Source organism: the organism of the source record quoted next, unplaced genomic scaffold (genome assembly GCF_019419815.1).
Source record: "Pyrus x bretschneideri cultivar Hongxiangsu unplaced genomic scaffold, Pyrus_bretschneideri_v1 Contig1, whole genome shotgun sequence".
NCBI classification, from domain to species: domain Eukaryota; kingdom Viridiplantae; phylum Streptophyta; class Magnoliopsida; order Rosales; family Rosaceae; genus Pyrus; species Pyrus x bretschneideri.
In genome coordinates this window covers 8,446,795-8,472,095 of record NW_025999390.1, presented here as the reverse complement: position 1 = coordinate 8,472,095, position 25,301 = coordinate 8,446,795, and the positions used below count along the sequence as shown (strand labels likewise).

At 36.8% G+C, this 25,301-nt stretch overlaps 3 protein-coding genes and 1 non-coding gene across 7 annotated transcripts; 2 read left to right on the top strand and 2 right to left on the bottom strand.

Annotated features, from left to right (window-relative positions):
- The first annotated feature begins 1,766 nt into the window (after positions 1-1,766).
- TRNAY-GUA lies at positions 1,767-1,855 on the top strand. The gene is given in 2 exon segments: positions 1,767-1,803; positions 1,820-1,855. It is a non-coding gene; the product is annotated as a tRNA-Tyr (tRNA).
- Positions 1,856-1,930: 75 nt separating this feature from the next.
- On the bottom strand, positions 1,931-7,846 carry LOC103967929 (fatty acid amide hydrolase). 2 transcript variants are annotated; one of them, XM_048583601.1, is made up of 19 exons: positions 7,274-7,846; positions 6,837-6,946; positions 6,432-6,492; positions 5,879-6,075; positions 5,504-5,633; positions 5,113-5,190; positions 4,832-4,979; positions 4,487-4,599; positions 4,129-4,204; positions 3,953-4,024; positions 3,822-3,870; positions 3,542-3,616; positions 3,313-3,393; positions 3,081-3,184; positions 2,896-2,988; positions 2,730-2,798; positions 2,573-2,637; positions 2,362-2,423; positions 1,931-2,249 (listed from the first exon to the last, which is right to left on the bottom strand). In XM_048583601.1, the coding sequence occupies exons 1-19, from the start codon at positions 7,374-7,376 to the stop codon at positions 2,088-2,090; spliced, it is 1,848 nt and encodes a 615-aa protein (XP_048439558.1). In that variant the 5' UTR covers positions 7,377-7,846; the 3' UTR covers positions 1,931-2,087. The 2 variants fall into 2 exon arrangements, with proteins under 2 accessions (XP_048439558.1, XP_048439562.1); XM_048583605.1 differs by having other exon boundaries at positions 3,542-3,613.
- Positions 7,847-14,450: 6,604 nt separating this feature from the next.
- On the bottom strand, positions 14,451-18,694 carry LOC103967930 (filament-like plant protein 3). 3 transcript variants are annotated; one of them, XM_048583599.1, is made up of 5 exons: positions 18,348-18,694; positions 17,579-17,830; positions 17,049-17,229; positions 15,247-16,571; positions 14,451-14,932 (listed from the first exon to the last, which is right to left on the bottom strand). In XM_048583599.1, the coding sequence occupies exons 2-5, from the start codon at positions 17,687-17,689 to the stop codon at positions 14,768-14,770; spliced, it is 1,782 nt and encodes a 593-aa protein (XP_048439556.1). In that variant the 5' UTR covers positions 17,690-17,830; positions 18,348-18,694; the 3' UTR covers positions 14,451-14,767. The 3 variants fall into 3 exon arrangements, with proteins under 3 accessions (XP_048439556.1, XP_009379536.1, XP_048439554.1); XM_009381261.3 differs by having other exon boundaries at positions 17,579-17,733; positions 18,348-18,693; XM_048583597.1 differs by lacking the exon at positions 18,348-18,694 and having other exon boundaries at positions 17,579-18,222.
- Positions 18,695-20,355: 1,661 nt separating this feature from the next.
- On the top strand, positions 20,356-24,511 carry LOC125480871. Its single transcript, XM_048592121.1, has 4 exons — positions 20,356-20,492; positions 21,714-21,836; positions 21,917-22,006; positions 22,180-24,511. Exon 4 carries the CDS (start codon positions 22,502-22,504, stop codon positions 24,371-24,373), a length of 1,872 nt encoding a protein of 623 aa, XP_048448078.1. The 5' UTR covers positions 20,356-20,492; positions 21,714-21,836; positions 21,917-22,006; positions 22,180-22,501; the 3' UTR covers positions 24,374-24,511.
- Positions 24,512-25,301: the final 790 nt, after the last annotated feature.

Below are 25,301 nucleotides of genomic sequence, written 5' to 3'. Positions count from 1 at the left end.
AATTTGGAGACTGAAGGCAACCACCTCCACCAAATCAGTTGGGCCGCCATCGCAAGGCCACCGTTAAAGAAAATGAATGAACAGAACGATTGGATGAACGAAAAATAGGAGTGAGGGAGAGCTACTTGTGCGGTCATAATCTTATCAAATAGTGCAAAATGCACTTTAAAACCACATGACACTAAAGCAAGGCCACCGTCAAGAAAGGTGTCGTTTGGTATGCAAATGGGATTAGACAGGACGGAACGGTGGTTCCATGTATGTTTGGTATGCATAGGACGGAACATGATAGTTGTTTCGTTATGCGTTTGGTACGCATTGGACGAAACGGAACCAAAAGATTAAATGATTGCGGAGCCATAGCCGGAGGTGCAGAGACTACGAGGCTTCCGTCGACATTGTAAGCGTTCATCACGCTCAGCAAACTCTTCGACACCTACAAAAAACAGAAAAACTCAAATCCAAATCAGACAAATAAGAAATCTTTCAGACCGATTTTGAACAAATTGTCAGGAAAAACCAAGCAGGTACCTCTCGAATCGGCGATTTGGCGATGAGGGATGAAGCTTTGGTTCTGAAAAGAGAGCGGGTTACCAAGTAGTTGTTGTCGTAGAGGTATCGGTCAACGATGAAGGCGATTTGGACGGGGGTGACCATTCCCTTCCCCAAATTCTTAATTTCTTGCCTTTGGATGGCTTCCCCATTTTTTGAATATTGAGAGATGCCGTGGAAAACTAGGGCTTGGATGGAAGCGAGGAGGAAGGAGACAGAGAGGTTGAGATCTGATGAAAGAGACAATGGGAGAGGGGTATTTTTGTCTTAAAATGTTATAATTTTGTGTTTCACGGATGTGGAATGAGTCGTTCCAAGGGGTGAGGCGGAACGAAAATTCACCCAAAACTCGTTCTATGAACAGCGCATTCCACTCGTTTTAGACGCACCAAATATAGGACGAACTCCTCGTCCCACTCTATTCCGTCTCATCCTATGTATCAAACGGTACAAAACGAACCAACATAACAACTGGATGAACGAAAAATAGAAGTGAGGAGAGCTACTTGTGCAGTCATAATCTTATCAAATAGTACAAAATGTGACTTTAAAACCACAACACTAGTGTGCTGCTGAGGAGAGACGTGATGGGCCAAAAGTAGGGGGTCATAGTTGAAGACTTTGAGACAAGAATTGACAACTGAGTAAAAAGGGGTATAAAGCATGGATTTGTGATGAGCTCGTGGATAAGGTGTGACAAAAGCTCAGATAAGGGCACCAAAATGTCAAAGTAAAGAAGATAGATAAAGACTAAAGAAATATAAAGGAACCACCCCTCATAGTTAGGGAGTTGCTGAGATTAGCGTCAGCGACAAAAGCTAGGGTTTGTTCTTTCGGCGAGAGAGAGAGATTTTATACCACAAACTAAATGAATTTATACATCGGAATGTATCAAATGCCATGATATTCAAATCTTTGTAAAATATATGAATTTTGGAATTAGGTTTTAAAATTTCTAAACTTATTCAGATTCCAAATTGAAAAGTAATTTGATTTTAAAATTTGAAATAAAAATGGAAAACATTATTTCGTTATTTTTTATTCAATTTTTTGAATATCGCCCCTATTTCCTTTTTTTTTTTTTTATGGTCAAATCACCCCTAATTTCTAATTATGGGTGGGAAACGAACCAACACTATTTCAGTTATGAGGGAGGCTTATCAATATTCTTGATATAAGGATAATTAGAAACAGCCTTGCTCTTTAACATCAAACCGACCTTAGCTCAGTTGGTAGAGCGGAGGACTGTAGTTGTAATATAACAGAAATCCTTAGGTCACTGGTTCGAATCCGGTAGGTCGGATTACCTTTTTTCCTTTTTTTTTTTTTTTTTTTTTTACCATGTTATATATAATTTCTTCCACCTTTTTCTTCGAAACACACACAAATAGTTCTCATTTTATTAACTTAATTCATAATTATAAACACACAAACACTCACTATTCATCAATACGATTTGGTCTTGGTGTTACCATTACAAATTGAACAATCTGCTGCTAAGTACCTGCCAACTCTTCCTTAATTACAAAACTTAATTATTTTTGTTGGTGCAGCACATCGTAGTAAACTTCCGGCTCTCTGTACTCAGAGACATACAGTTCCTGCAGCGCAAAGGCTATGTGAATAAGCGTTGCCTCAGACCATGGCTTCCCTATCAGTTGCAGACCAATAGGCAGCCCTGCTCTGTCGTATCCAACCTATCAAGGAAACAAAACACAAACACACAAAAATTATCCACTTAATATTAATCTCAAGTAATTAAAAGCTTGTGTATAGTAATGACGAGATGATGCGTGCATGCATGCATACCGGAACACTCACTGCCGGTAGCCCCAGAAAGTTTCCTGCTATAGAGTATCGAACAAGCGCAGCTGCGTAAATGAAAACTGATTAGATTCCGTTGTAAGCGCTTTTGTAATCACATCACTCTACTGATGTTATCAAAACATGAAAGCAGTTGATCGATGGTGCTGATTTAAGTAGCGGATCTGTGACTCCGGGCGTGTAGATTCGTTCATACCTCCATTTATGTAGTCAAGCTCGCCGGTTTGTAGAGCATCATCGAAAATCGAGTAGGCAGTTACCCTGTTATGTCCGTAATTAGATTCAATCGAAAACACATGTTTCAAAATGTCATCTGATGTTTCATGTGTTATCTCATAAAATCAGTCTGTTACCCTGTTGTCGGAGAAACAATCACATCTGCATGAGCAAATATATTCATGTGAAACTGCATCTGCCGGTTCCTGTGGATATACAGAACACTTCTTAATTGAATATATGGGACGTAAATTACGCGTTTGAGGTTTGATTTAGCAGTTCACGATATATTCCAAAGATTACCTGATTCTTTGAGCCTTTATATACTCTTTACTGCTGAAGGAACCGTAGACCGCAAGTGCTACCCTTACATCCCATCCCAACTCTTTGTAATCCCTATTTTTATGAGTTTGTTATGTCAGCATTTTGGATTTCTTGTCTGTTAGAAAAGGAGAGTTGAGAGAAAACCGTGGTGGTCAACAACGTACAGATTTTCCAGAGAATTACTGAGCGAAGCGGTACACTCAGATCCGATTGTTGTATAATGTGCCAGGCGCATCACCTCAATCTCTGGTACGGTCACCTCTACAGTCTACAGATGAAGAAGAAGAAAATCAAAAAAATTAGAAAGTAATTGATAGCGGCTCCTGTATTGACTATGTAGTAATCATGGAACAAGTTTTCACAGTGCTTCTGAAGCAAGCAATTGACAGCGAGTACCTTCCATCCGTATTGCTTGTGAAGCCTGTCCAGGGCATTAGAACAGCATTCTCTGATATCATCACTGCAATCATTAAACCACTAATTGAGCCAATTAGTGGTTTTGACAATCAAATAACGGAATGTTAGCGAGAACTCATGTAATACATAAAAACGAGCTATCATTTATCTTTGAAATGTAATTTTTCATCATATATGTGATAAGGTAGAGAAACTGCTGGTCACTTACCTCTCCGTACTTTGCCAATTTTATACCGGATATAGGCTTTGTTGGGTTCAACAGCGGAAAATATACTTTGGGCTGCTGGAACATTTTCAATAAAAAATCACAAGCATGGAAGAAAAACAACTAAGGTAAGCAAAGGTGAATGCTAAGACTGCTGCGAAAACAATGAGTCTGAAATTGGATACTTAAAGCAAATGCCAATTATCCGATACTAAGTTCACAACAGGAAAAGACGTATATGGTAACGAATAGCTTTAATCAATATGCAGAACATCATTCTTACTGATACAGTAGGTTGATGTGGCGGAAGTCGCGCACTAATAGCTGCATAGCTGCAGATCGTGCAATGAAAGAGCTGTAACCTCAATATCATAAAAGGGCTCTACAAACACATAGAAAAAGAGCATTACTTACACTATAAATGCGTCCTCAATAGTGCCTGCTAGTATTCCAACCATCCCAACCGTCCAATTTAGAGGAAGAACGCTAAAACAAAATAAAAAAACCAAGTCAGTATGGAATGATGGTAATAAACCTTCAAACAAATGAAACAAGAGAGAGTACTAGATGAATATTGAACAACTAATTACCCCGAATGAAGTACTCGCCCAAAGGTTGGTTTAAAACCAACAACACCGCAAAGAGATGCAGGCATCCGTACAGATCCTAATCATATGTTACAAATGAAATACACTGTTCAGTTCCAGCACGATACGTATTTATCTCCAACACACAAACACACATGCAGGCATGAGGACATAAGTTTTCCAAATTTCCCTACTCCATTGTGTTAACTCTGCTCTCCTTTCACCTTCTGGTTCTACCTAAAGATGGACCCTTTTGCTCTTCTCTCACAACGTTATTAAAATGACGTTATCGATGATAATTAATGTGATAAATGAAAATTATATTACAACTTGAACTTCTTCCATGAGAGAAATAAGTTACCTCCTCCATCAACACCAAGAGCAACAGGGCATAATCCGGAAGCCACCACTGCAGCAGATCCGCTAGAAGAGCCTCCAGCTATCTTGCTGCGATCATATGGATTTCTGGTCGCCCTACAGTACAGCAGACTTCAAATAAACATGCTGACAACAGTTGAGAGATCACAGAACTAACTGAGAAAAGAAAATGACAGCGATATTTTTCCGGCAATTAGGGCATGGAGTCTAGTATCTCAGTTGATATTGACTCAGAACAAAACAGATATTTTGATAAAATTGGAAGACCTCTATAGGATAGGAAGAATTCTCTCTGGTAATATAATGTGGAGTATTAGATCGATCTTACCCGTAGTGGGGATTTATCCCACTTGTTCCAGCTCCAAGTTCATGCATATTGGTTTTCCCAACAATTATTGCACCACATAATCTGAGGCACTTAACACAGCATGCATCATCTGTGCAAGGTCTTAGTTTGTGCAGCCATTTTGTACCTCCTAGTAATCGGTTTTCAGATTGTGAAACTGTTATTTAAATTTGAACTAAGGAGACCATGATTATAGTGTGTACAATATGAATGTTGGCTGACATGAATTGTCCTGTCAACGGAAAACCTGAAACGTAAGTTACCTGTAGTGGGATACGGTAAGCAATCTATTTCATCCTTGATTGCAATTGGTACCCCATCCAGAGCTGAAATAGGCACTCCTGGAAAGGAAGCGTAATACGGATGATATAAGAGTGTGTAGCAGGATTTGGCAGGGAATAAGAAACAATAGTTGGCCCATACGACTTGGAAAAACCACCAAAGTTTAACATGCTTTCAAAACCGAGGAGTCTTGATTTTTAAGTATCTGCGACTGAAACTTCCCAGTTTGAGAGAGAGAGAGAGAGAGAGAGATGAAAATCAGTGTAGAAATGCATTTCATTACAAGGTGAGTAGTAAAAAAATTCTCAATTCGACCGCAAATGCTGGTGTATTACCATGTCCTCAAGAATACGATTAAGTCTCCACAAGTACCTCGTTCATACCGAAGAGTGGATTCAGTTGCTTGCTTTAAAATATCTTCAGCATCGTAGTTGATAAAAAATGACATCTGAAATGACGGAGTAGAAGATTCACGGATGGCAGCTATAAGGCGCTCCACAACCTGCAGAAATAGCAGAAAAAAGGCCTATGAGGGTATGGAAGTACAGAATACGTTTTATTTTTCATTGTAGTTGGGGATTTATAACTAGGAAACATAAAAACTGAGTCGAAACAAAAGAAAAAGTGAATAAGGGCTAATCTCTTTGGCCTTTGGCTCTGATCAACACAAATAACTATGAAAACAGTATTTGAAGTATGCAGAGAGTATTGAAAGAAGAAAAGAACAGTGGCAAAAATATTACATACCGTTCGAGGAGTTACATCTCCAGAGGTATAGGCTCTTGAATAATCCGATATTGTCCAATAACGAAAAGAGGAGTTTAAACCATTAAATGTCTTTTGACTCTTTCCTAAGGACTGAGGCAGACATTCCATTGCCTGCTGAACTTGTTCGGGTGGAGACAAATCAGCCCCTACTTGTTTGACATCTTGTTCTTCTTCATCTGCATTAACAAGATTTTAAAACTAATCTCATTACAAATCGCAAAATGAGACGAAATTCATCACTGTGTAAAAATCATTTCTAAGACAACAGAGGGTGAAGTTGAAATGGATGCAAGTGCTATTTTCCACAAAAAAATCAATTTCCGCTCAACGGGATTAGGTCAGTAACTCCATTGCCAACCAGCTTTAGCTTATGTAGCAGCTGATTGAAATTTCATTTGTAAGAGTAAGTAGTAATTTGGTACCTTAACATTAGATTATGTACATAATACATATAATTAAAGTCCCGTTTGATGCAAAGTGACAGACTACTTCAGAGGGATTTAGTGGCATAGATAAATTCAATAATACATACCGTCAAATGGATGTATGGGAACATACACAGGTGCCTCCTCCATCTCAGCATTTGAGACCAGCTGCAAAGTTCAGAGAGATCGTCAGCAACTGAGAACGGATGATGGGCGTGCAGTGATCAACTAGATATAGTGGCTCCTTCGTTACAAAAATGTTGTGCAAATTCCTTTTAGGGAGTTGCATATAATGAGCAAGCATTTCGGTGGAAACAGAAGAACCTTAATACTGAAGTACAACGGTGACACATCCAACCCGCCCAAACTGACTGATCCAATCCAATTTTAATCGGTTTATTGGATAGGATGGCGGATTTGCTTGTGACAATCGAATGCTTTCATGTTTTTTCCCCTACCAGGCAAACAGATAAATGGAAAAAACAAGAGACATATAAAAAGTGGGTGTGTACCTTATGAATTAGGTTATCTCTTTTGAGTATGTACAAGATCAAGGTTCCAAAGATCCGGGACTCCAAAAACCATGCGAACACCTTGACCAGAAATCCAGCCACACGAGGGGCTACAGAGCAAATGAGATTTACATTACACAAATCGAAAATTTCTAAATTTCACTAAAGCACATGCTTTGAAACAGTAGATTAAGGCAAATCAAGCACAGAAAATCATTGGAGATTTTCTTCAGTGTTAATCCAGTGATTACCACATTTGAGAAGACTGATAATTAATAGACAACCTGCAGCTTCTTTGACAGTCTAAAACGATATATCGAGTCGATGATCAAATTATAAAAAAAATTAAAAGTAAAAAGAAACAACATAATTAAAGTAGCTAGAAAAGAAAAGAAAGAAGATATATACAAGTAGAAGGGGTAGGGAAGGGAAGGGACCTTTGACATTGGCTCGCAAGTAGGTTTGGGAGCTCCCTGCGCTAAGATCTACTTCCTTTGCAGCCTGGTAAACCACTCTACTCTCCTTCTTCATCATATTCATATTAATTCCTCTGTTTTAATTCCCACAATCAATATACCCAAACTATATATATATATATATTTTTTTTTTTTTACAAACACACTTGAAGAATCAAAATACCAACACAACCAGTATATTCCCCAGTTATATACGTATGTGTGTGTGTGTGTGTATTACTGGGGAGGAGAAAAGGAGGGAGGGATGGCGGAGAAGGCAAGAAACTCTAACAACTGGAAAAGAAGATCCCTATGAACTATGAGCCTATGATGATGATGATAATACTTATTAATACGGAGAGGAAAATTGTTTGTAATTATTTATTAATATATAGCGGAGAGGGACAGACGCCAGACTAAACCTGAAAGAGCCTAACTGCCTAACATACAACTACCCTCTTGCTTGCTTTTGTTCATGGATGGATGATTGCATGATTGCTTGAAAAGGCAGAGGGAAAGTTAAGTATTAGTTAGAGAGAGGGGGGGGGAGAGAGGGGGAGAGAGGGAGAGAGGGGCAAGGAAAGAACGTGGAGTTAGTAGTACGGAGTTGAATTATTTATTTCTCCGTCGATGCAATCGAAGACGATCCGACGTTTTTTTTACAGTAAAAAGCACATTTTCTCCTCCACCTGCTGTGAACAACTCTTCCATATGACATTGTGGCGTGGTATTTTATGTCAAAATTAAAAATAAAAACGTCAATAAAAACTTACACGTTATTATTTTATTGGTATGAGACGTTAATGAAATTATGTAGTTGTCATTGAGAATGAATCTCACATTGATGAAATGAGGGATCTCGCATGAACTTATAAGTAGGTTGGGCTACTCTCCATATTGGTAATTAGTTTTATGGCAGAACCCCAACTTCCTTCATAGAATCAGAGTCAGATTGTCCCACGTGTGAAGCCAAACAGCCACACATGCTTCACATCATCCCGTTGAAAATGAATTCTACATTAATAAGAATAAAGATTTTGCATACGCTTATAAATAAATTAAATTACTTCATATATTACAATGATTTTACGACAGAACCCAACTTTCTGTGTCATACCAATCATTGTCTGACTCTCACCTGCTGCCTCCTTTATTTTTTAATTCTTACGTTGATAAAACAATTTAATAATTTTACGTTTGGTTGTCAAGTAAGTACGCAAATTTCCACTTATTAACAATTTTACGTTTGGTTGTCTGGTCAAGTACGCAAACTGCAAAGTCGAAGTACTGATCCTAGTGCCTTTTGTGGGAATCTGGCTATTTGAGGTGGAATATCCGCTTCACATGAGCATTTCTGGTTCGTTTTCTTATTTAGTGTTCGTGTTTATTTATTGGTGCTCAAAATAATACACATCAACGTCCCAACAAGAAGGTTGTTTCCTTAATTAAGGTCGCATATAGACACTACTGCGAAATCATGTATTAGTGTCGCTATGATAACCAACAAGAAATGTATATTACCGTCGGATATTAAACAAAATTCGACAGAAAATGGATGCAATGGCGGATATAATAAGCGACAGAATTGCCAAAGTCAGGAAATGAATTTTCGGATAGAAAATATTCTAAAACCGATATAAATTGTGTCGGATATAACTAACAGAGAATATATTAATAATGAATATATAAGAGCATTCTCTGTCGGATAAAACGGACAAAAAATATAAAAAACCAACATAACTTGTGTCGGCTATAACCAACAGTGAATATATTAATAATAAGTAAGAACATTCTCTGTCGGATAAAACTGACAACAAATATACTAATAATAAAAAAAATATAAAAAGGACATGAGAGCATTCTCCCTTCTCCTTCTCGTTGAGCATTCTTCTCCTCTTGTGTTACTATGAACTTCACATCTTGCACAATCTGTATTCGAGGCAAAGAGCAGATTCAGAACCCAAACTAAAAAAGCCTACACCATGACCCACAATCAATTGGTTTCATGTAGATATCGACTATCTTTCAGTTCAAAAGATGGTTGGACATATTGAAAGATATTAGAAAAGGGAATAAAAATAAAAACAGTTTCAATCTGAAACATTTGCATCTGTTCTTTTCCGCAAATAGTTATCACCTAACCATAGACATCAATTAGCAGCCTTCGCAATTTACACATGTTTTCAATGTCTTATAGTGCACATCCAATATCAACATCAATCTACAAATCTTATCGACTATACCAAGGTGTAACACTAGTTGTTTTAATATATATCAAAATAACCCTTTCAACAAAAGCTATGTTCCAATGTTTTTTTGACATAATGTACAACTAAATAGATACTTACATATCCCCCACCACCAATGAAAAATGTCCCGAACACTCTCTGATGGTCATGCCGCTCTTGACACCAATGTTAGGAGTGGGGAGGCGTAGCTTTGTGGGGCATTCACTGTCCCTAACCTCCTCCGAATCCAAAGGATAGTCAGCCGATACATAGTCTTCAAGAACAGAGACAGTTCCAGGGAAACATCTCCCATCATCTCATAAGGTTTGGCAAGAAAAACATATAGGTGAACAACAGAAGCAATGCCCATCTGTGCAGGGTGAAAACGCATAACTGTCAAACTAAAATATGTTGCATACAGATGGTAAAATGAATAAATCTTTTGTCGCGTAACCTATGTAACATTATTGAGAAATGTAAGACAGTGTAATTCAGAATACTAATAACAGAATAAAATGAGAATTGAGAAGAAAAAAAACTAATAGTGACGATTTTGTTGACCAATTAACCCTTAATTTTATAGCAACACCTTTAGGCGAGAAATAATAATCTCTCAAGACCACATCAACTCATAAAGTTTTAAGGAAGAATAAATTATCATTTAAAAGACTACGACAGTAAAAATTGAGTGAAAAGACACAATTATGGCATGCAAACTGTTACCCAATGAAAGATTCTAATGAGCAAAAGGGAGGAGAAAGAACAGATGAAGCAACGGCACAAAGAATCAGAGAAAGAAAAAATCCAAAAACCACATAACGGGAGAAGGGAGAAGGGAGAATGCTCAACAAAAATTATAAAAAGGAGAAGGAAATGAGGAAAGGAGAAAAGGGGGAAAGAAGGGGGAAGAGAGAAGGCACCGGCACAAGAAAGAGATGGAGGGGTTTTATTTTGAAAATTTTTCATTATTGTCGGTTTTAAAATTTTCATTACTGTTGGTTAAAACTGACGATAACATTTTTTAAAATAAAAACCGACAGAAAATTTTCATTACTATTGGTTATAACCGACAGAAAAAAAAATGGCGGCAAAAATCCCTCCAAAATTCCCTCCCAAAATTTTACGATTTAAAAAAATAAAATAATAATTGTTTGGTTTAATAAATAAATAAATAATATATATTTAAATAGAATACATTTTTAAAAATTAAATAAATAATTGTTTGGTTTAATAGATAATAACTCATGTAAAATATGCGATAAAGAAACAAAAAGATAATTGTACAACGAAAATGCTATCACACAAACTAAATAGTGTCTAATCAATACTTTAAAAACATAAATAAAAATTTAGCACAAATTACTTTTCCCACATATGCATTCTACAAAACTAGTTTTAATGATCTAACCGTCAAACTTATTTGTAAATACTATAAGATCGCATACATAAAAAATCACAAAAAAAAAAAAATATTCAGAGATTAGGTAACAGAACAAAAGTTTTTGACGGTTATAAACGAAAAATTACAATTTAACGGTTATTTTAGCTCCAATTTTTTTGATTTTTTACAACTACACTCCTCGACCCCATAAGAATGCATTGAATGAATTCGATCTTCAATTTAAAATATTTACACTAGTGGATACCATAAAATCTTATTTTATACTTGATGGAAGTATAATATTAACTCTAAGTGTTTGTTTAACCTACCGTTTTGATGTGATATGCATTCTACGAAACTTTTTTCAACAATCCAAAAACTTATTTTTACACACTCCGAGATTGCATACGTAAAAAATCGTAAAAACAAACATTCAGAGATTACGTAACAGAACAAAAGTTTTCGACGGTTATAAACGAAAAATCACAATTTAACGGTTATTTTAGCTTCGATTTTAATGATTTTTTTTACAGTTATACTCCTCGACCCTATGAGAAGGTAATGAATAAATTTGATCTTCAATTTAAAATATTTACACTAGTAGATACCATAAAATCTTATTTTATACTTAATGGAAGTATAACATTAACTCTTAAGGGTTTATTTAATATACCGTTTTGACGCGATACACATTCTACGAAATTTTTTTCAATGATCTAACCGTCAAACTTGTTTGTACACACTCCGATATCGCATACGTAAAAAATCACAAAAAACAAACACTTATATATTAGGTAACAAAAAAAAAAAGTTTTCGACAGTTATAAATGAAAAATCACAATTTAACGGTTAGTTTAGCTATGATTTTGATGATTTTTTATAGCTACACTCCTCGACCCCATAAGAATGCATTGAACGAATTTGATCTTCAATGTAAAATATTTACACTAGTGGATACTACAAAATCTTATTTTATAATTGATGGGGAAGTATAACATTAACTCTTAAGTGTTTGTTTAATCTACCGTTTTGATGCGATACACATTCTATGAAACGTTTTTGAACGATCCAACCGTTAAACTTGTTTATACATACTCCGAGATCGCATACGTACAAAATCTCAAAAAACAAACATTCAGAGATTAGGTAATGGAATAAAAGTTTTCGACGGTTGTAAACGAAAAATCACAATTTAACAGTTATTTTAACTCTGATTTTGATGATTTTTTTACAGCTACATTCCTCGACCCTATGAGAATGCAATGAATGAATTCAATCTTCAATTTAAGATATTTACACTGGTGGATACCACAAAATCTTATTTTATACTTAATGGAAGTATAACATTAACTCTTAAGTGTTTATTTAATCTACCGTTTTGACGTGATACACATTTTACAAAACTTTTTTCAATGATCTAACTGTCAAACTTGTTTGTACACAATCCAAGATCGCATACGTAAAAAATCACAAAAAACAAACATTCAGAGATTAGGTAACAAAACAAAAATTTCGATGGTTATAAACGAAAAATCACAATTTAACGGTTACTTTAGCTCGGATTTTGATGATTTTTTACAACTACACTCCTCGACCCTATAAGAATGCATTGAATGAATTCGATCTTCAATTAAAATATTTACACTTATTTTGTACTTGATGGGGAAGTATAACATTAACTTTAAGTGTTTGTTTAATATACCGTTTTGATGTGATATGCATTCTACGAAACGTTTTTCAAGGATCCAATCGTCAAACTTGTTTGTACACACTCTAAGATCGCATACGTAAAAAATCGCAAAAAAAAAACAAACATTCAGAGATCAGGTAAAAGAACAAAAGTTTTCGACGGTTATAAACGAAAAATCACAATTTAACAGTTATTTTAGCTCCGATTTGAACTACACTCCTCGACCCTATAAGAATGCAATGAATGAATTCGATCTCAATTTAAAATATTTACATTAGTGGATAAATCTTATGTTATACTTAATGGAAGTATAACATTAACTCTTTAAGTGTTTGTTAAAATATTTAAATCATGTGTTTATTTTTTTATAATCAATATAACATTTTAAAATAATGAAATAGTCAATTTATGTCGGTTATAACTGTCATAATACTAAAATAATAACCGCCATAAACTAAAATAATAAAATAGTCAATTTATGTCGGTTATAACAGCCACAATCAACTAAAAACCGCTAGAATATGTTAAAAATAAATTTATATTGGTTATAACCGCCAGAATACTAAAATAATAACCTTTAGAAACTAAAATAATAAAATAGTCAATTTCTGTTGGTTATAACCGTCACCATTAACTAAAAACCGCCAGAATATGTTAAAAATATTTATTTAAAAAAAATTCAAAAATACTGGCGGATATAACCTACAGGATTTTATTGTTATCTGACATTAACTGAATGATGTGTCGGATATCTTTTATCTGACATAATGGCTTATTAAACCGCCACCATCATCCGACACCTAAAACTAATATTGTAATAGTGCGAACTTATCAAGCACATATAATAATAATAATAATAATATTGTGATTGTATTCATGCGATTACAAGTAATGATGGTACAAGAAATCTAAGGATAATAACATTAAGAACAAGGAATTAACAATCTAAAAGTTATAGTCACTTTAGTACTACGATGTAGTGGTATTCCTCTTTACTTGTAAGATAGATTAATTCTCGCCAAAGATAAATTTAAACCATATTATTGCTGGCTCATTGTAAGATTAAGTCCACCCCTCTCTCTTAATGTAAATGATATTGTTTGTTAAAAAAAAATAAACATCACATACCACAATTAAAATTGGCCCAATTTTCCCGCCTCTACCCAGTAACCCAGTAATTCTTTATCCTTTCTCATAAGCCCAAATAAAAGAGCGAGCACATCTGCCCTCTCGACCCTATGGTTCACCATTTGCTTGGCGCATATATTTTGCCCTCTTGAAAACCTTCTCATATATATATGTATATTTATATATATGTAGGGTGTGAGGAATTTGGCTAGCCACACAAAATCGCCCACTTACAAGTAGAGATAGATACCATCTGATTGTAATACAAGTAGATAAAAACACCTCTTTTAATTTTATCAAGAGGCTTGTATCTTGAAGTTACAAACGACCATTATAAATGCACATAGGAGCAGTCTACAACTTTAGACCGCGATCGACATGTCTCTTTTAATATTGTCCAATGCCTTATGAAAGCATGCTTGGTCCCTTATTGTTTGCTCTCAACACGTCATCACACGTGTGACAAAGTTTCATACCTAGTACACATATACAAATAGGATGGCGAGAAGCACGTGTGATTCACACATGGACCAACATGCACCTCATGCAAAGTACTTTTCCTGGAGTGAGAAACAATGTATTTGGCCTTTATTCAATTCCTTGAAGTTACAACCTTGAGAGTAAATTTATTATGAAATGTCCCACAATCTAATACTTTCCGCAAACAACCATTTAGTGTTATGATCTAGTGATATTTTTAGGTTCCATTTTAGCTAAAAGCGAATTCAAATCGAATTGATATTGAATGTATTAAAAAAAAATCCATAAACAATGTGCCTTACAATGTATTATTGTACTGTACCTTGTTTCAACATTACCACCACGTGTGTAAATACAAACTGTAGATTGAGGGGCATTGATTCCACAGTTATTGCTATACAATGAATCTTAAAAGACCTATCTACAATTTTCCTCTTACAATTCTCGCGTGCTGCTTTCAAAATCTAGCAAAAAGCTCACTAAATCCATTAAACCCACCAATATTTGAAGGATTTGGCTAATCATCTGCTGTTTTCAAAATTTATACTAGCCTCAGATTTGGGTGTAAATCATGCTGTTCCACACTGTATTCCCGCGCCGATGAGCTCCGATGGCCTTTCAGAGTCCACCAGGAAGTCCTCCAGTGTTGCAAGTGACTTCAACTGTTGGCCAAGAGATGCAATTGTTTTCTGGCACTCCGCATATTTGTTCGCGGCCAATGCTAGCTCCTTCTCCTGTCACAAACAAGAACACAACATCAAAAACCAACATATCTGAAAGATAATCTCTAATCTCTTTTATTATTCTTACTTTGATTAGATCGCATACCACCTAAGCCTAATTTTATTCTTAAACTATACCTACACCATATATTGTTTCCCGATGAGTCCATAATGTTTAGCTCTCTTTTCTACTCAATCCTACCATCCATCTACCATTCTCATTTCCACTACATATGTATTCCCCTCACTTTTCCTTCTATTCCAACATGCATAGTTTCACTTACTATAATTTGAAAATTGGGTTTAGCGTGTTCAAGAAAACCGACCTGCTTTATCTTCAATTCACCATTAGTACTGCGCAATCGTTGGAGCTCAACCTCACGCTGGAGCTCAGCTTCACGTTTCATACTTAATAGCTCAGTCTCCAGTTTTTGGCATTTGGCTACATTTTCAGCTGATAAATCTCGCTCCTTAGAAACCTCTTCTTCCAGTGAACTAGCCTTTAAAAGCAAGGAGTTGTATTCCTTTTGAACAGCTCTTAGTTGTGACTCTGCAACTTCTCTCATTGTTTGATAGGACTTTACTTCTTCCTGTGCATCATACATCGAGTCATTTGCATGAGCCAACTGTCTTTTAAGGTCTTCCAACTTCGTATCAGCCTCCATAAGTTGACTCTGTGATGTCTCAAGCTGCTTTTGACACTCAGTCAGAGTCATCTCGAGTTCCACTTTTTCTGCTGCCATCTTCTCTAACTTCCCCTCAAGTTCCACGGTCCTTTGTATCATGGTTTCAGGTTCAGTTTTTAAAGGGTTTTCCCTAACGCTAGGTTGACGACAGTTGTCATTTTCTGTATCTGGAGTTGCGGCAAGCCTTTCCATTTCAAGAAAATCATCCATGAGATTGATTTCTACTGAAGGGACATATTTTCCAAACCTCTTCTTGTTCTTAAACTGGCCAGGTTCTGTTATTTGAGCAGGAGCCCGTGAATCTGAATGACTTGGATCATGCTCCAAGCCACTCACTTTGTGTGTATCGGTATCCAGATCAATTGCCACTATCCTCTCCCAACTATCTGACTGGCTATCTGTAAAAGATTCTGCACAAACTGAGGATGCGGAAAAGGATTTGTGATCATTAGCCGGTAATGCTTTGCGAGTCAAGACTTTTAGCTTACGGCACTCAGCTTCAAGCTTAGCCACTTTTTTTATGCTCTCTAAATATTGCTTGCTGGCTGTTTCAGCAGCTTGGGTGCTCAAATCTCTCTCAATAGTCCTGACTTCTAGCTCCTTCACTCGAGAAAGAAGCTTAAGTTGAAGATCAGAGTTCTCTTTTTCAGTAGCATCAAGCTTTGAAAGCAAATCAAAATCAATTGAGGCAGCAGCTCCCGATTTAGCAGTTTGAAGTTGTGCTTCGAGCTCAACAATCTGACTCTCAAGCATGGACTTTGAACTTTCCCACTCACGAGTTCTTTTGGCAACAACATCATTGGTATTCTTGTCTTGCTCTTCTCGTGCCTGTCGAAGCTGCCTCACGCATTCTTTCAGCGCTCCATCGAGATGACCAACTCGGTCTTCAAGAGCTGATTTTTTCTTATTTGCAGCCTCAAGCTGCTGTCTTAAACCAACCGCTTCATTTTCAGCCTTCTCCCAGCCTACCATTATAATGGAATAGAGGAACAACTAATGAGACCCTTTTTAAAACAGGGAAATGCAATATAATGTAAAAGTATCGACGACACCCATTGTACAAATACTTGAAGAAACATTAAGAATATGACTTTCATGAAATTCTTGTTCTTGGAAAACGAAAACTGTTTCAGCAAAATCCAGTAATGGCAGATTGCATAAGTATGCGAACAATGCGGATATATAGTCATCAAATACCATTCATAACAAAATGTGCCTTGAAATAGGAAGAAAACGCAGTTGAGAAACACTTTAGCTTTCTATTTATATCGTTTATATGTTTTCTCTAATTTCGGTTATTAATTTTGAGACTCGCATCCTTAGAGTTTCCTTTTTCAGAGTAAAGAATACAGATTATGCACAACAAGATTCAAGAAAGTAGCCTAAATTTCAAACTGCAGTAAAATATAGTGGGATAAAATGGAAAGCAGAAAAGTTAAGACCTGAGACAGCTTCTTCTGCAACCTTAGCATGCTGCTTTACCAAATCATCTTTGGCACTACAGTTAAGAAGAGCAGCGGATAATTTCTCCGTCAAAGCCTCAACACTCCCATTAACTTGTCGATCATCGGGTGGAGCTTTAGAAGTGACTTCCGGCGATAGAATGCTATGAGTTGGATTTGCCTTTGACATCAAAGTAAGAAACATTGGAGTTTGGTCAATAACATCACTTGAACAGAGAAATAATCATGCACTTGGAGGACAAATATTCAGGTGGAACTCAACAACACAGGACAGCCTTTAACTTTTTGACAATGAATTCACTTGCTTTTTTTTTTCACCTTGTTAGAGAGAGAAAGAGAGATGAAAAAATAGTTTTGTGCAACCGAGAGAAACAATGATTTAAGTAACAAAATGTTAAGCAGAAACATTCACATCTGCAACATTCATGCAATTCGACAATCCAATCAGTAATCATACTTCAAAATGCAAACTTAACTGTACGAGAACAATTATTGCGAAAGCCATAAACCTGATCATCAGAAAATCTTTCAGAGTGAGAAGATATGGATCCCGAACTCTCAGTGTCGCCAGGACTCTTGTCTGATGACTTCCTTTGCCACAGCCGACTCCGCCTGTCCATCTGGAATATCAGCAACGCCGCAGCATCTCGATCAGAGCCTTGGCCTACATTATCATCAAAGTTTCATGATAATGTTATGCACCATTAGAAAGCAACAGGCCACCTTGACTCGAGACCCCAGATACACTGTTGTGCTTGAAACTTAAGGTTCAAACAAAGATACGATAATTTAAATCAGAACCCAGTTGAGTAACTTGCTGTATAGCAAATGTTCGATCGTCAGCAGAATTGCTTAGAACTCACTTAAAATATACAGTCCAAATTTTGATCCAACCAACCTCCACCAGTATTCCAGCACCAACTACCAAGTTACCAACCCAAACAAAGAAAGAGAGAGAGAAAGACCTAGGACTCTGTCTCTATTTGTATGTAGATTCAAAGTACCCCTTAATTAAAAAGCAATACAACTGGGATGGAACACACTTGCTTAGCTTGCTTGCTGATGCTGATGAGTCCTGACCCTTCACCCACCCAACGGCCAAGGATATCCCAAGAAACTGGAAATAGATATACTACCAACTAAACCCAATCCATTTGTAGTCACTTATCAATTACAAGGAATATATATATAAATATTCAAAAGATATTGTTTTCTACAAGTATAAATAAATTGAAAAAAATGAATTGAATGGCAGTAAATAAGTAGAAGACAACCAACCTGCAGATGCTGCACATCTCAGGACTGAGGAGGAGGAGGAGGAGGAGGAGGAAGCAGGGGCAAAGCTTCTTTCTTTATTTCTTTTAATTTTGATTTAATTTAATTTTAATTTGGAAGAGAGGTTTTTCTTCTTCCAGGTTGAGGTCCATGGAAAAGGACAAATCTGTTTTATCATCATCAACACCTCTGCCTTTGTCTTCTTTCTTTCTTTCTTTCTTCTTCCTTGAGCTTAAATGGTGGCGTGTCACCCTCATTCCCGCCCATCAACCTCTCGCTCTCCCGTCTACTGTATCATTCATCCCCTTACTTTCCAGCAACGTCTCACTTTCCCCTTGTTCTCTCCAACCAGTAAGGTCGCGCCACTTAATCCCTGGAATTCACCAACACACAAGCTATACCGCTATGTCGTCTTCTGCGTCAATGAAATAAGTACACATGGATAAACACTTACATACGTCTCTATTTTATGACAGAGATTCGCTACCCTTCTAATCTTTTTACCTTTTCATGATTTCCTATCTAAACGGTCACGGTTAAGTCATGTTAACATCTTATATTGATTTTTTTATAAAGATAATAAGAAAAAAAAAATATATATGAGAGGAGGAGATGGAAGTAAATGGAAATAGGAGGTAGATAATCTTCATTCCTATTTCAATTGTATGCCACATCACTGTAATAGTGTGCTCATGATATATAAGTCCTTCAATGCAACTAGACCCCTGTCTCGTCATAATGATTTATAAGACATGACTACACTATTATTCTGACATCACATGCAAATGAAAAAAAGACATGTGTAAGTGTTTGTGTATATTTTCTAATTTTATTGACTAGTGTACCTGTGTCATATAAATTTTTTAATTAATTGATTTACCTCATGAAACTGTCATTTAGTCTCATTTCACCCCCATTAAATTGGTTTTGTCTTATTTTCGTCTCATTTGCTCTCAATTCACTCTATTTTTGTCCATTTTGTCAAGTAAATGTTAAATTAAAGGGTAGTATAGACACTTCATTTGTTACACAAGCAGAGATAAGTCACTTTATTGGTCGCGTGGCACTTATATGAGAAATTTGGTTGATCATCACATACTTATGAGGGGGAATGTGAATTGTAACAAGAAAAGTTAGGGACACAACTTATAAGGTCGGTGAAAGAGGAGAAAGAAGTTTAGCCTTGAGAATCTAATTCTTGAGTTCTGTTGATAACTAATATTCTTGGCAACGATGACAATTCGTCGTACAATTGGAGAAAATCATGGGTTTGAATTAGAGTTGTTAAAAAACGGAAATTAGATTGTTTTAGTGGGCATATTAAAGGCAAAAAGTTGTGTCAAAATGAAATGTCCATACTACTCTTTAATTAAATATTTACTTGACAAAATGAATAAAAACAGGGTGAACTGAGACTTAATGAGACGAAAATAACACTTTCATAGTGCATTTGTTGTACTGGACTATCTTGGACTGAATTAGCTTTAGAGACTAAATTGGATTGGCATGACATGGATTAAGGCGTACTACAATTGTGAAACGTTTGATACAGTATCATACTAGTTAGGACTAGATTTTAATTTTCAATTTTTAGTTATGAAAACTCCTGATTGACCTCATGAACTTCCAAGCTAATCATACTTATTTTAGAAAACCCACATCACACGTATTCCAGAGAACCCAGATCCTAAAATTAATCTAGTCTAGTGTAGTGAAATCTAGTGAGGGTAAACAAACACCCCGCTAAAATGAGACTAAATAACAGTTTGAGAGCAATCAATTAATAAGTTTAAAAAATAAAAGGAAAACTAATGAAAATGATTTGAAAACTTTGAATTTTAACAATAATGACAAAATAAAAGGTAAAATTAATGGTACCATGATTGATTTTTTAATGTAAAAGTGTGATTTTTCGTTAAAATGAAAAGAATATCGTCAAGCTTCCAAAAATATAAAGCGGCAGTTTTCCCTCCTGTTTCTCCAGTTCGCTTGCAAATGGGTTGTAACCTTTCCCTATTCCATCAAGTCGACAACTACCCTGTCATCGGACCCTTAACGTAATTTCCCTCCCTCTCTCTCTCTCCCTCTCCCCCTCAACCAGTCTCAAGCAGCGCACGTAAACTAGGCTCAAACCACAACCACATTCAGGTCTCTATCTCTCTCTCTCTAACTGCATTTTCGCATTTTTCATTATTTGGAATTTATATATTTTGCTTTTTTGATGTTGCCTGTTCAATTTCTAGAATTTCTGTGATCAATGTAAAACCCCACTCCAATCTCTCTCTCTCTCTCTCTCTCTCTTTCTCTCTCACTCTCTCATATTATTATTATTATTTTTATCATCATCATCATCATCATCACGTATTCACAATTTGTTTGGTGAAAACGTGATTATTAGAATGTGATTTTAACTTGATTGATACTGAGTTTATGGCAGTTGAGAAAATCCAGTTTTTGCTGAAAATTGGTAAATTATGGTTGAGAATAATCCTATTTTCCCGAAATTCCTATTTTCTAGATTCAAAGATTGGATTGCAAAATTTGCAAATGACTACTTGAGAGGAATCATTTGCAATTTGTTTAGGTGGTATTAAGACCAACTTTTATGGACAGTAAAAATGTTAGATAGGAGTGATTAGAAATGCACTACAGTCTACATGAGCGTTACAAAGTTATGTACGAGAGAATTGGAAATTACTAATCCAATTCAACATAGATTTGGAACTTGGAGTGGTAATTTCCAAATCTCTCTTACATAACTTATGAAATGATCATGTTGTGCATTCCTTTCTCGAGATTTGGAAGTCCCTCGCCTAAACATTGGTAGATGATAAATTCTTTGTCAGTATGCAACACTAACACTGCCACTTGTTGAATAATCAATCAATTTCATGTTTTTTTCTTCTCAAATTCTTTCGTTTAATGGTATAAGCCTTCTTTGTTAAGTAATTAGGAATCGGATAACAAAAATGGAAAAAGGAAGGAATCGGAAAACTTAGAAACAGAGGGAGTAAGGAAGGGAATGGGGTCAACTACCCCTAATTGATATGATTCTTGATTTGGTATTTGATTAAGAATTTCAAAAGGAAACCTATAGTTTTCCGAATTCATATGTGTAAGTAAACGCGGGGGAAAGTTAGGGAGTGAAATGCTTCACATACCTACACTTTAGTAAACGCAGGAACTTAAAAAATAAAACGATTGCAATTCTTATTCCTTGTAAGTACTAAGTAAACATTGATGTCAAGTGATCAAAATCAAATTCAATTACCTACTGATGTTAGTTAGTGATATCTGAATTTTCTTCCTTTATTATAACTCAATTCATTGTTTGTAAACTTCATCTTTGTTGGAAATGCATGCTTACAGGTTCGGTTCCAGTGATAAAGCATGAATCCTGTGGAACTCTTGTCTGATCTCTATGCATTGAGACAGTTATATGGACTCCTCCAAAATGGCGAAGGCTGGCCGCAACATATAAATTCAAACAATGTAAGTTAGCACTCTATGCTCTTTTGGTTTATAACATGACTTTCTATGTTCTGTTGGTTCCTGATATCATTTTCGTGAAGGTGGAAAAAGCTTTGGACACGAGAGCGCGACAATTGTTAAAGAATCTTCTAGATGATGCTGCTGAAAGGATTTTGAATACTCATTTGAAGGTACTTTTGAGGCATCGGTGCACTTCTGCAGTATTAGCTCTGCTTTGTGATTTTCTTCCCTGCTTCTCCCTTGTGAATTTATAATTTTCTACGACATAGGATTTATGCGGTATAATTAATTCATCCGGTGACTTTTATTTCTAACTTTGTTTCTAATGTTCTTGGTTTTGCAGATGATAACAACTCAGGCAGCTGTTAGTAGCAAACCTGGCCCCTCTCAACCAGAGCAACCCAAGGCTGTGCCTAAGAAGAATTCTCCTATTTCCCCAACAGTGACAGTGAAATCTTCTCCTAACAGAGTCTTGAATGATGATGCAAAGGATTCTAAAAAGTACACGTTCGCACCTGAGGAGGATGGGTCACTGAAGAAGCTGAAGCCTGAGAGAGAAATTGCGGAGTCTAAAGTAAGCAACTCATCGGACCTGCCTGAACAGAAAAAGAAAGTGTGTCGAATCTGCTTAGAAAACAATCTGAAGAAACAGTACTCAGCCAAGGATGCAAAATTCTCCAATGACAGAGTCAAGGTACCTGACGAAAACAGTGTTAGTCAAGATAAGCAACATGATTGGCGTAGTCATCTCAATGTTCTCGATGAGCATGCTAAAAGGTTACAAGAATCTAATACAAAGTCCACAGAGAGAGGGAATGACATCAGTGAAACTCTTGGAAATCCAAGCATTGTTAGTTTTGGTGTTTGTTCCCCAATATCTCCAACAAGAATGGCTAGCAAGCAAGAAGTCGGTTTGTACCCTGATTGGCCAGAGCGAGGAAAAGTCAGATGAGGGCAGTGATTACTCTAAAGTAGTTGCAAATGCAATCGAACAAATTGAGTTGCGCATTTTGGCTGTGCAGTTGAGTTCTTTTGGGATGGCGAATTCTTTCAACAACGATGCTAATGAACATTATTCTTTCAAGCGTGACATTTCATTTAGTCCTTCTACTCCTACTCCTACAGCGCAGATAGAAGAACAGGTAGCTCCTACTACTATTAGTACTACTATTACTAGAAGAGAGCTGAGTGGTATGGATAAGTCTTTTCCTTTGTTGGGTGGAACTCAGTTGCTAACTCGTCAGGCGAGTCAATTACTGTCTCAAGATCCGACAGGGAGGTATGCTTCTAATTCCAGGGAACATGGTTCCTCTAAGGGCCTGATGGAGAGACTTGGATCGCGGAGGTTCCCTCCGAGTCAACCAGTGAGTCGGAATGAGAAGATGGCAGGTCATGTGAATGGTCTAAGGGTCCCTCCTCCAAATCAGGCTTCTATGCACGTTAAGACACCTGATCAAACATGGAAAACCACTCCAGTCCAAAATGCAACTACTAGAAAAATAGGGGCTGCAAGATCTAATCAGTTCGTGCCACCTGAGTCCATAGTTTCTTCAGTTGGACATGGACCTAGTTGTAAGAAGTTGATGAGTCAAACTCGGAAAATTAGTCTAGTGACAAACAAGAGACATCATACAATGACCGTGAAGCCAATTTTGTTAGATGAACACAAGCCTAGTGGGACACACAAAATGTCTTCTGCAGGCCGACAGAAGAAGAGAATGCCACGAAAGCAAGTGTTGGATATGGAGGAGGAGACTAGCTCAGGTTGTACTGATTCCGAAACTTGGTCGACGTGGACAAGTGAGACAAATTCTGAAGCTGAAAGCAGCGCTGATAGTAATGAATACTCAAAGGAGGATTCCTGGAGTCGAGGCCTATCTAGGAGACGTACTCGTGATAATCATATGAGAATGAGAGGTGATCTCTCTTCCTCAACAAGGTCGATAAATACGGCGGCAGAAGTAAATGCTAGTAGTAGTTCACGGAATAGTAGCTGTAGCTCATCAATGGAGGAGGAGGAGGATAATCTCTATAGCCGTAAAAGATATCCGGAGAAGTCCGTTGGACGATTTAGGAGGCTCAAGAACAGGTTGGGACTCATATTTCACCACCATCACCATCACCATCACCATCACCACTATGACGGAAATGGTAATAGTGATGATGATCGCGGCCATTCTGGGTGGAAACACCTACGGAGGAAGATGTTTGACAGCCACAAAAACCCGCATGGCATCCGAGAAAGCAGAGGGAGCAAAAAATCATTGGTGAAAGTGAAAAACATGTTGCATAATAAGCAGGGGGAGGTTGGGCATTTTCATGCTCTGTTGGAAGGGCTGTTGAGGCACATAAGGCATTCGAAGAAATCAAGTAACTACTTGTCAAAGGGAGGAGTAGGAGGAGGAGGAGGAAGAAGAAGTTGCATTATTAGGAAGAAGAAGAAGTTGCATTGGTGGCAAATGTTTCGACGCAGGCGAGTCAAGATGCAGCCTAATAAGGCTAAAAGAGGGCGTGTCAAGCTCGGATTCACCTGCTAAAAGACGGCCAAAGCTTAAAATGAAGTAATTATAAGTTTGCTACATTCATCCATTGAGATAAATGAAAATATGCACAAGATTTAACAGTTAATTTGTATAGTTGTGTACCTTCATTAATCACATATGTTAGTTTATGACTCGTAATTGTATATAATCATTGCTTTGTATGATTTTATTGGGCCTTCCGACAAGAGCCATTAGATATTCTTAGTACATTTATCGTTCGTTGTCAAACCCTATAATGGAGGGGATACAATACGAGGACTTTCCAAGAGGTCATCCTATCCTAGTACTACCCTCATTCAAGCTCGCTTAATTTCAAAGTTTCTGTTGGAATCCGGTTTCGATGCATGTGAATTGGTATGATTGCATTCGACCATTCATGCCTGGTAATTGTTAAAACCATTGCTTTGGCCATGGTGCATGAACTTTATGGCCCTCCTCTCTACCAGAGCAGCTAGATATTATTATTATTAAATTAATCGGCCATCATCATATCCCAAGAGCCCCGAGTCCTTGAAACGAGAAAACAAATTGAGTGGTGATATGCCATTTCAATGCCTTATTTCTCTGCTCATTTCATATTTACACTCACCATAAAAAATGATAAAAATTATTATAAATTAAAAAAAAAAAAAAACAATTATCACTAAATGAAAATACCCAAGAACTCTAAATATCACCAACAGCAGCCTACTCCCTAGAAAATTTTCAGAACCGTCACTACCGACTCCCCAAATCCCCAACACCAAGCGCCCCTCCTCTATCGCCAACCATCGCAGCACCGCCACGTCTCGAAAACCGCTACAGTACCCAATTTTTATCGTTTCCAATTTGAATTCAGACCACACAAGAGAGAGCGTGATTAAATTGACACACCCCGACCTGGGATGTCTACTAAGACTCCGAATCGAGCTGTGTTGGCCAA

Bases quoted from the DNA above. Each gene is read 5' to 3' on its own strand.
- LOC103967929 (XM_048583601.1), bottom strand. From the start codon at position 7,376: ATGAATATGATGAAGAAGGAGAGTAGAGTGGTTTACCAGGCTGCAAAG. The intron at 6,076-6,431 runs GTATGTATTATT...TTGTTAATGCAG, and splicing joins TCCCATACATCCATTTGACG to ATGAAGAAGAACAAGATGTC. The intron at 5,191-5,503 runs GTACTTGTGGAG...CTTCCTTTCCAG, and splicing joins CACTCTTCGGTATGAACGAG to GAGTGCCTATTTCAGCTCTG.
- LOC103967930 (XM_048583599.1), bottom strand. From the start codon at position 17,689: ATGGACAGGCGGAGTCGGCTGTGGCAAAGGAAGTCATCAGACAAGAGT. The intron at 16,572-17,048 runs GTCTTAACTTTT...TTATAATGGTAG, and splicing joins TGCAGAAGAAGCTGTCTCAG to GCTGGGAGAAGGCTGAAAAT. The intron at 14,933-15,246 runs GTCGGTTTTCTT...TGTTTGTGACAG, and splicing joins GTGAATTGAAGATAAAGCAG to GAGAAGGAGCTAGCATTGGC.
- LOC125480871 (XM_048592121.1), top strand. From the start codon at position 22,502: ATGCAAAATTCTCCAATGACAGAGTCAAGGTACCTGACGAAAACAGTG.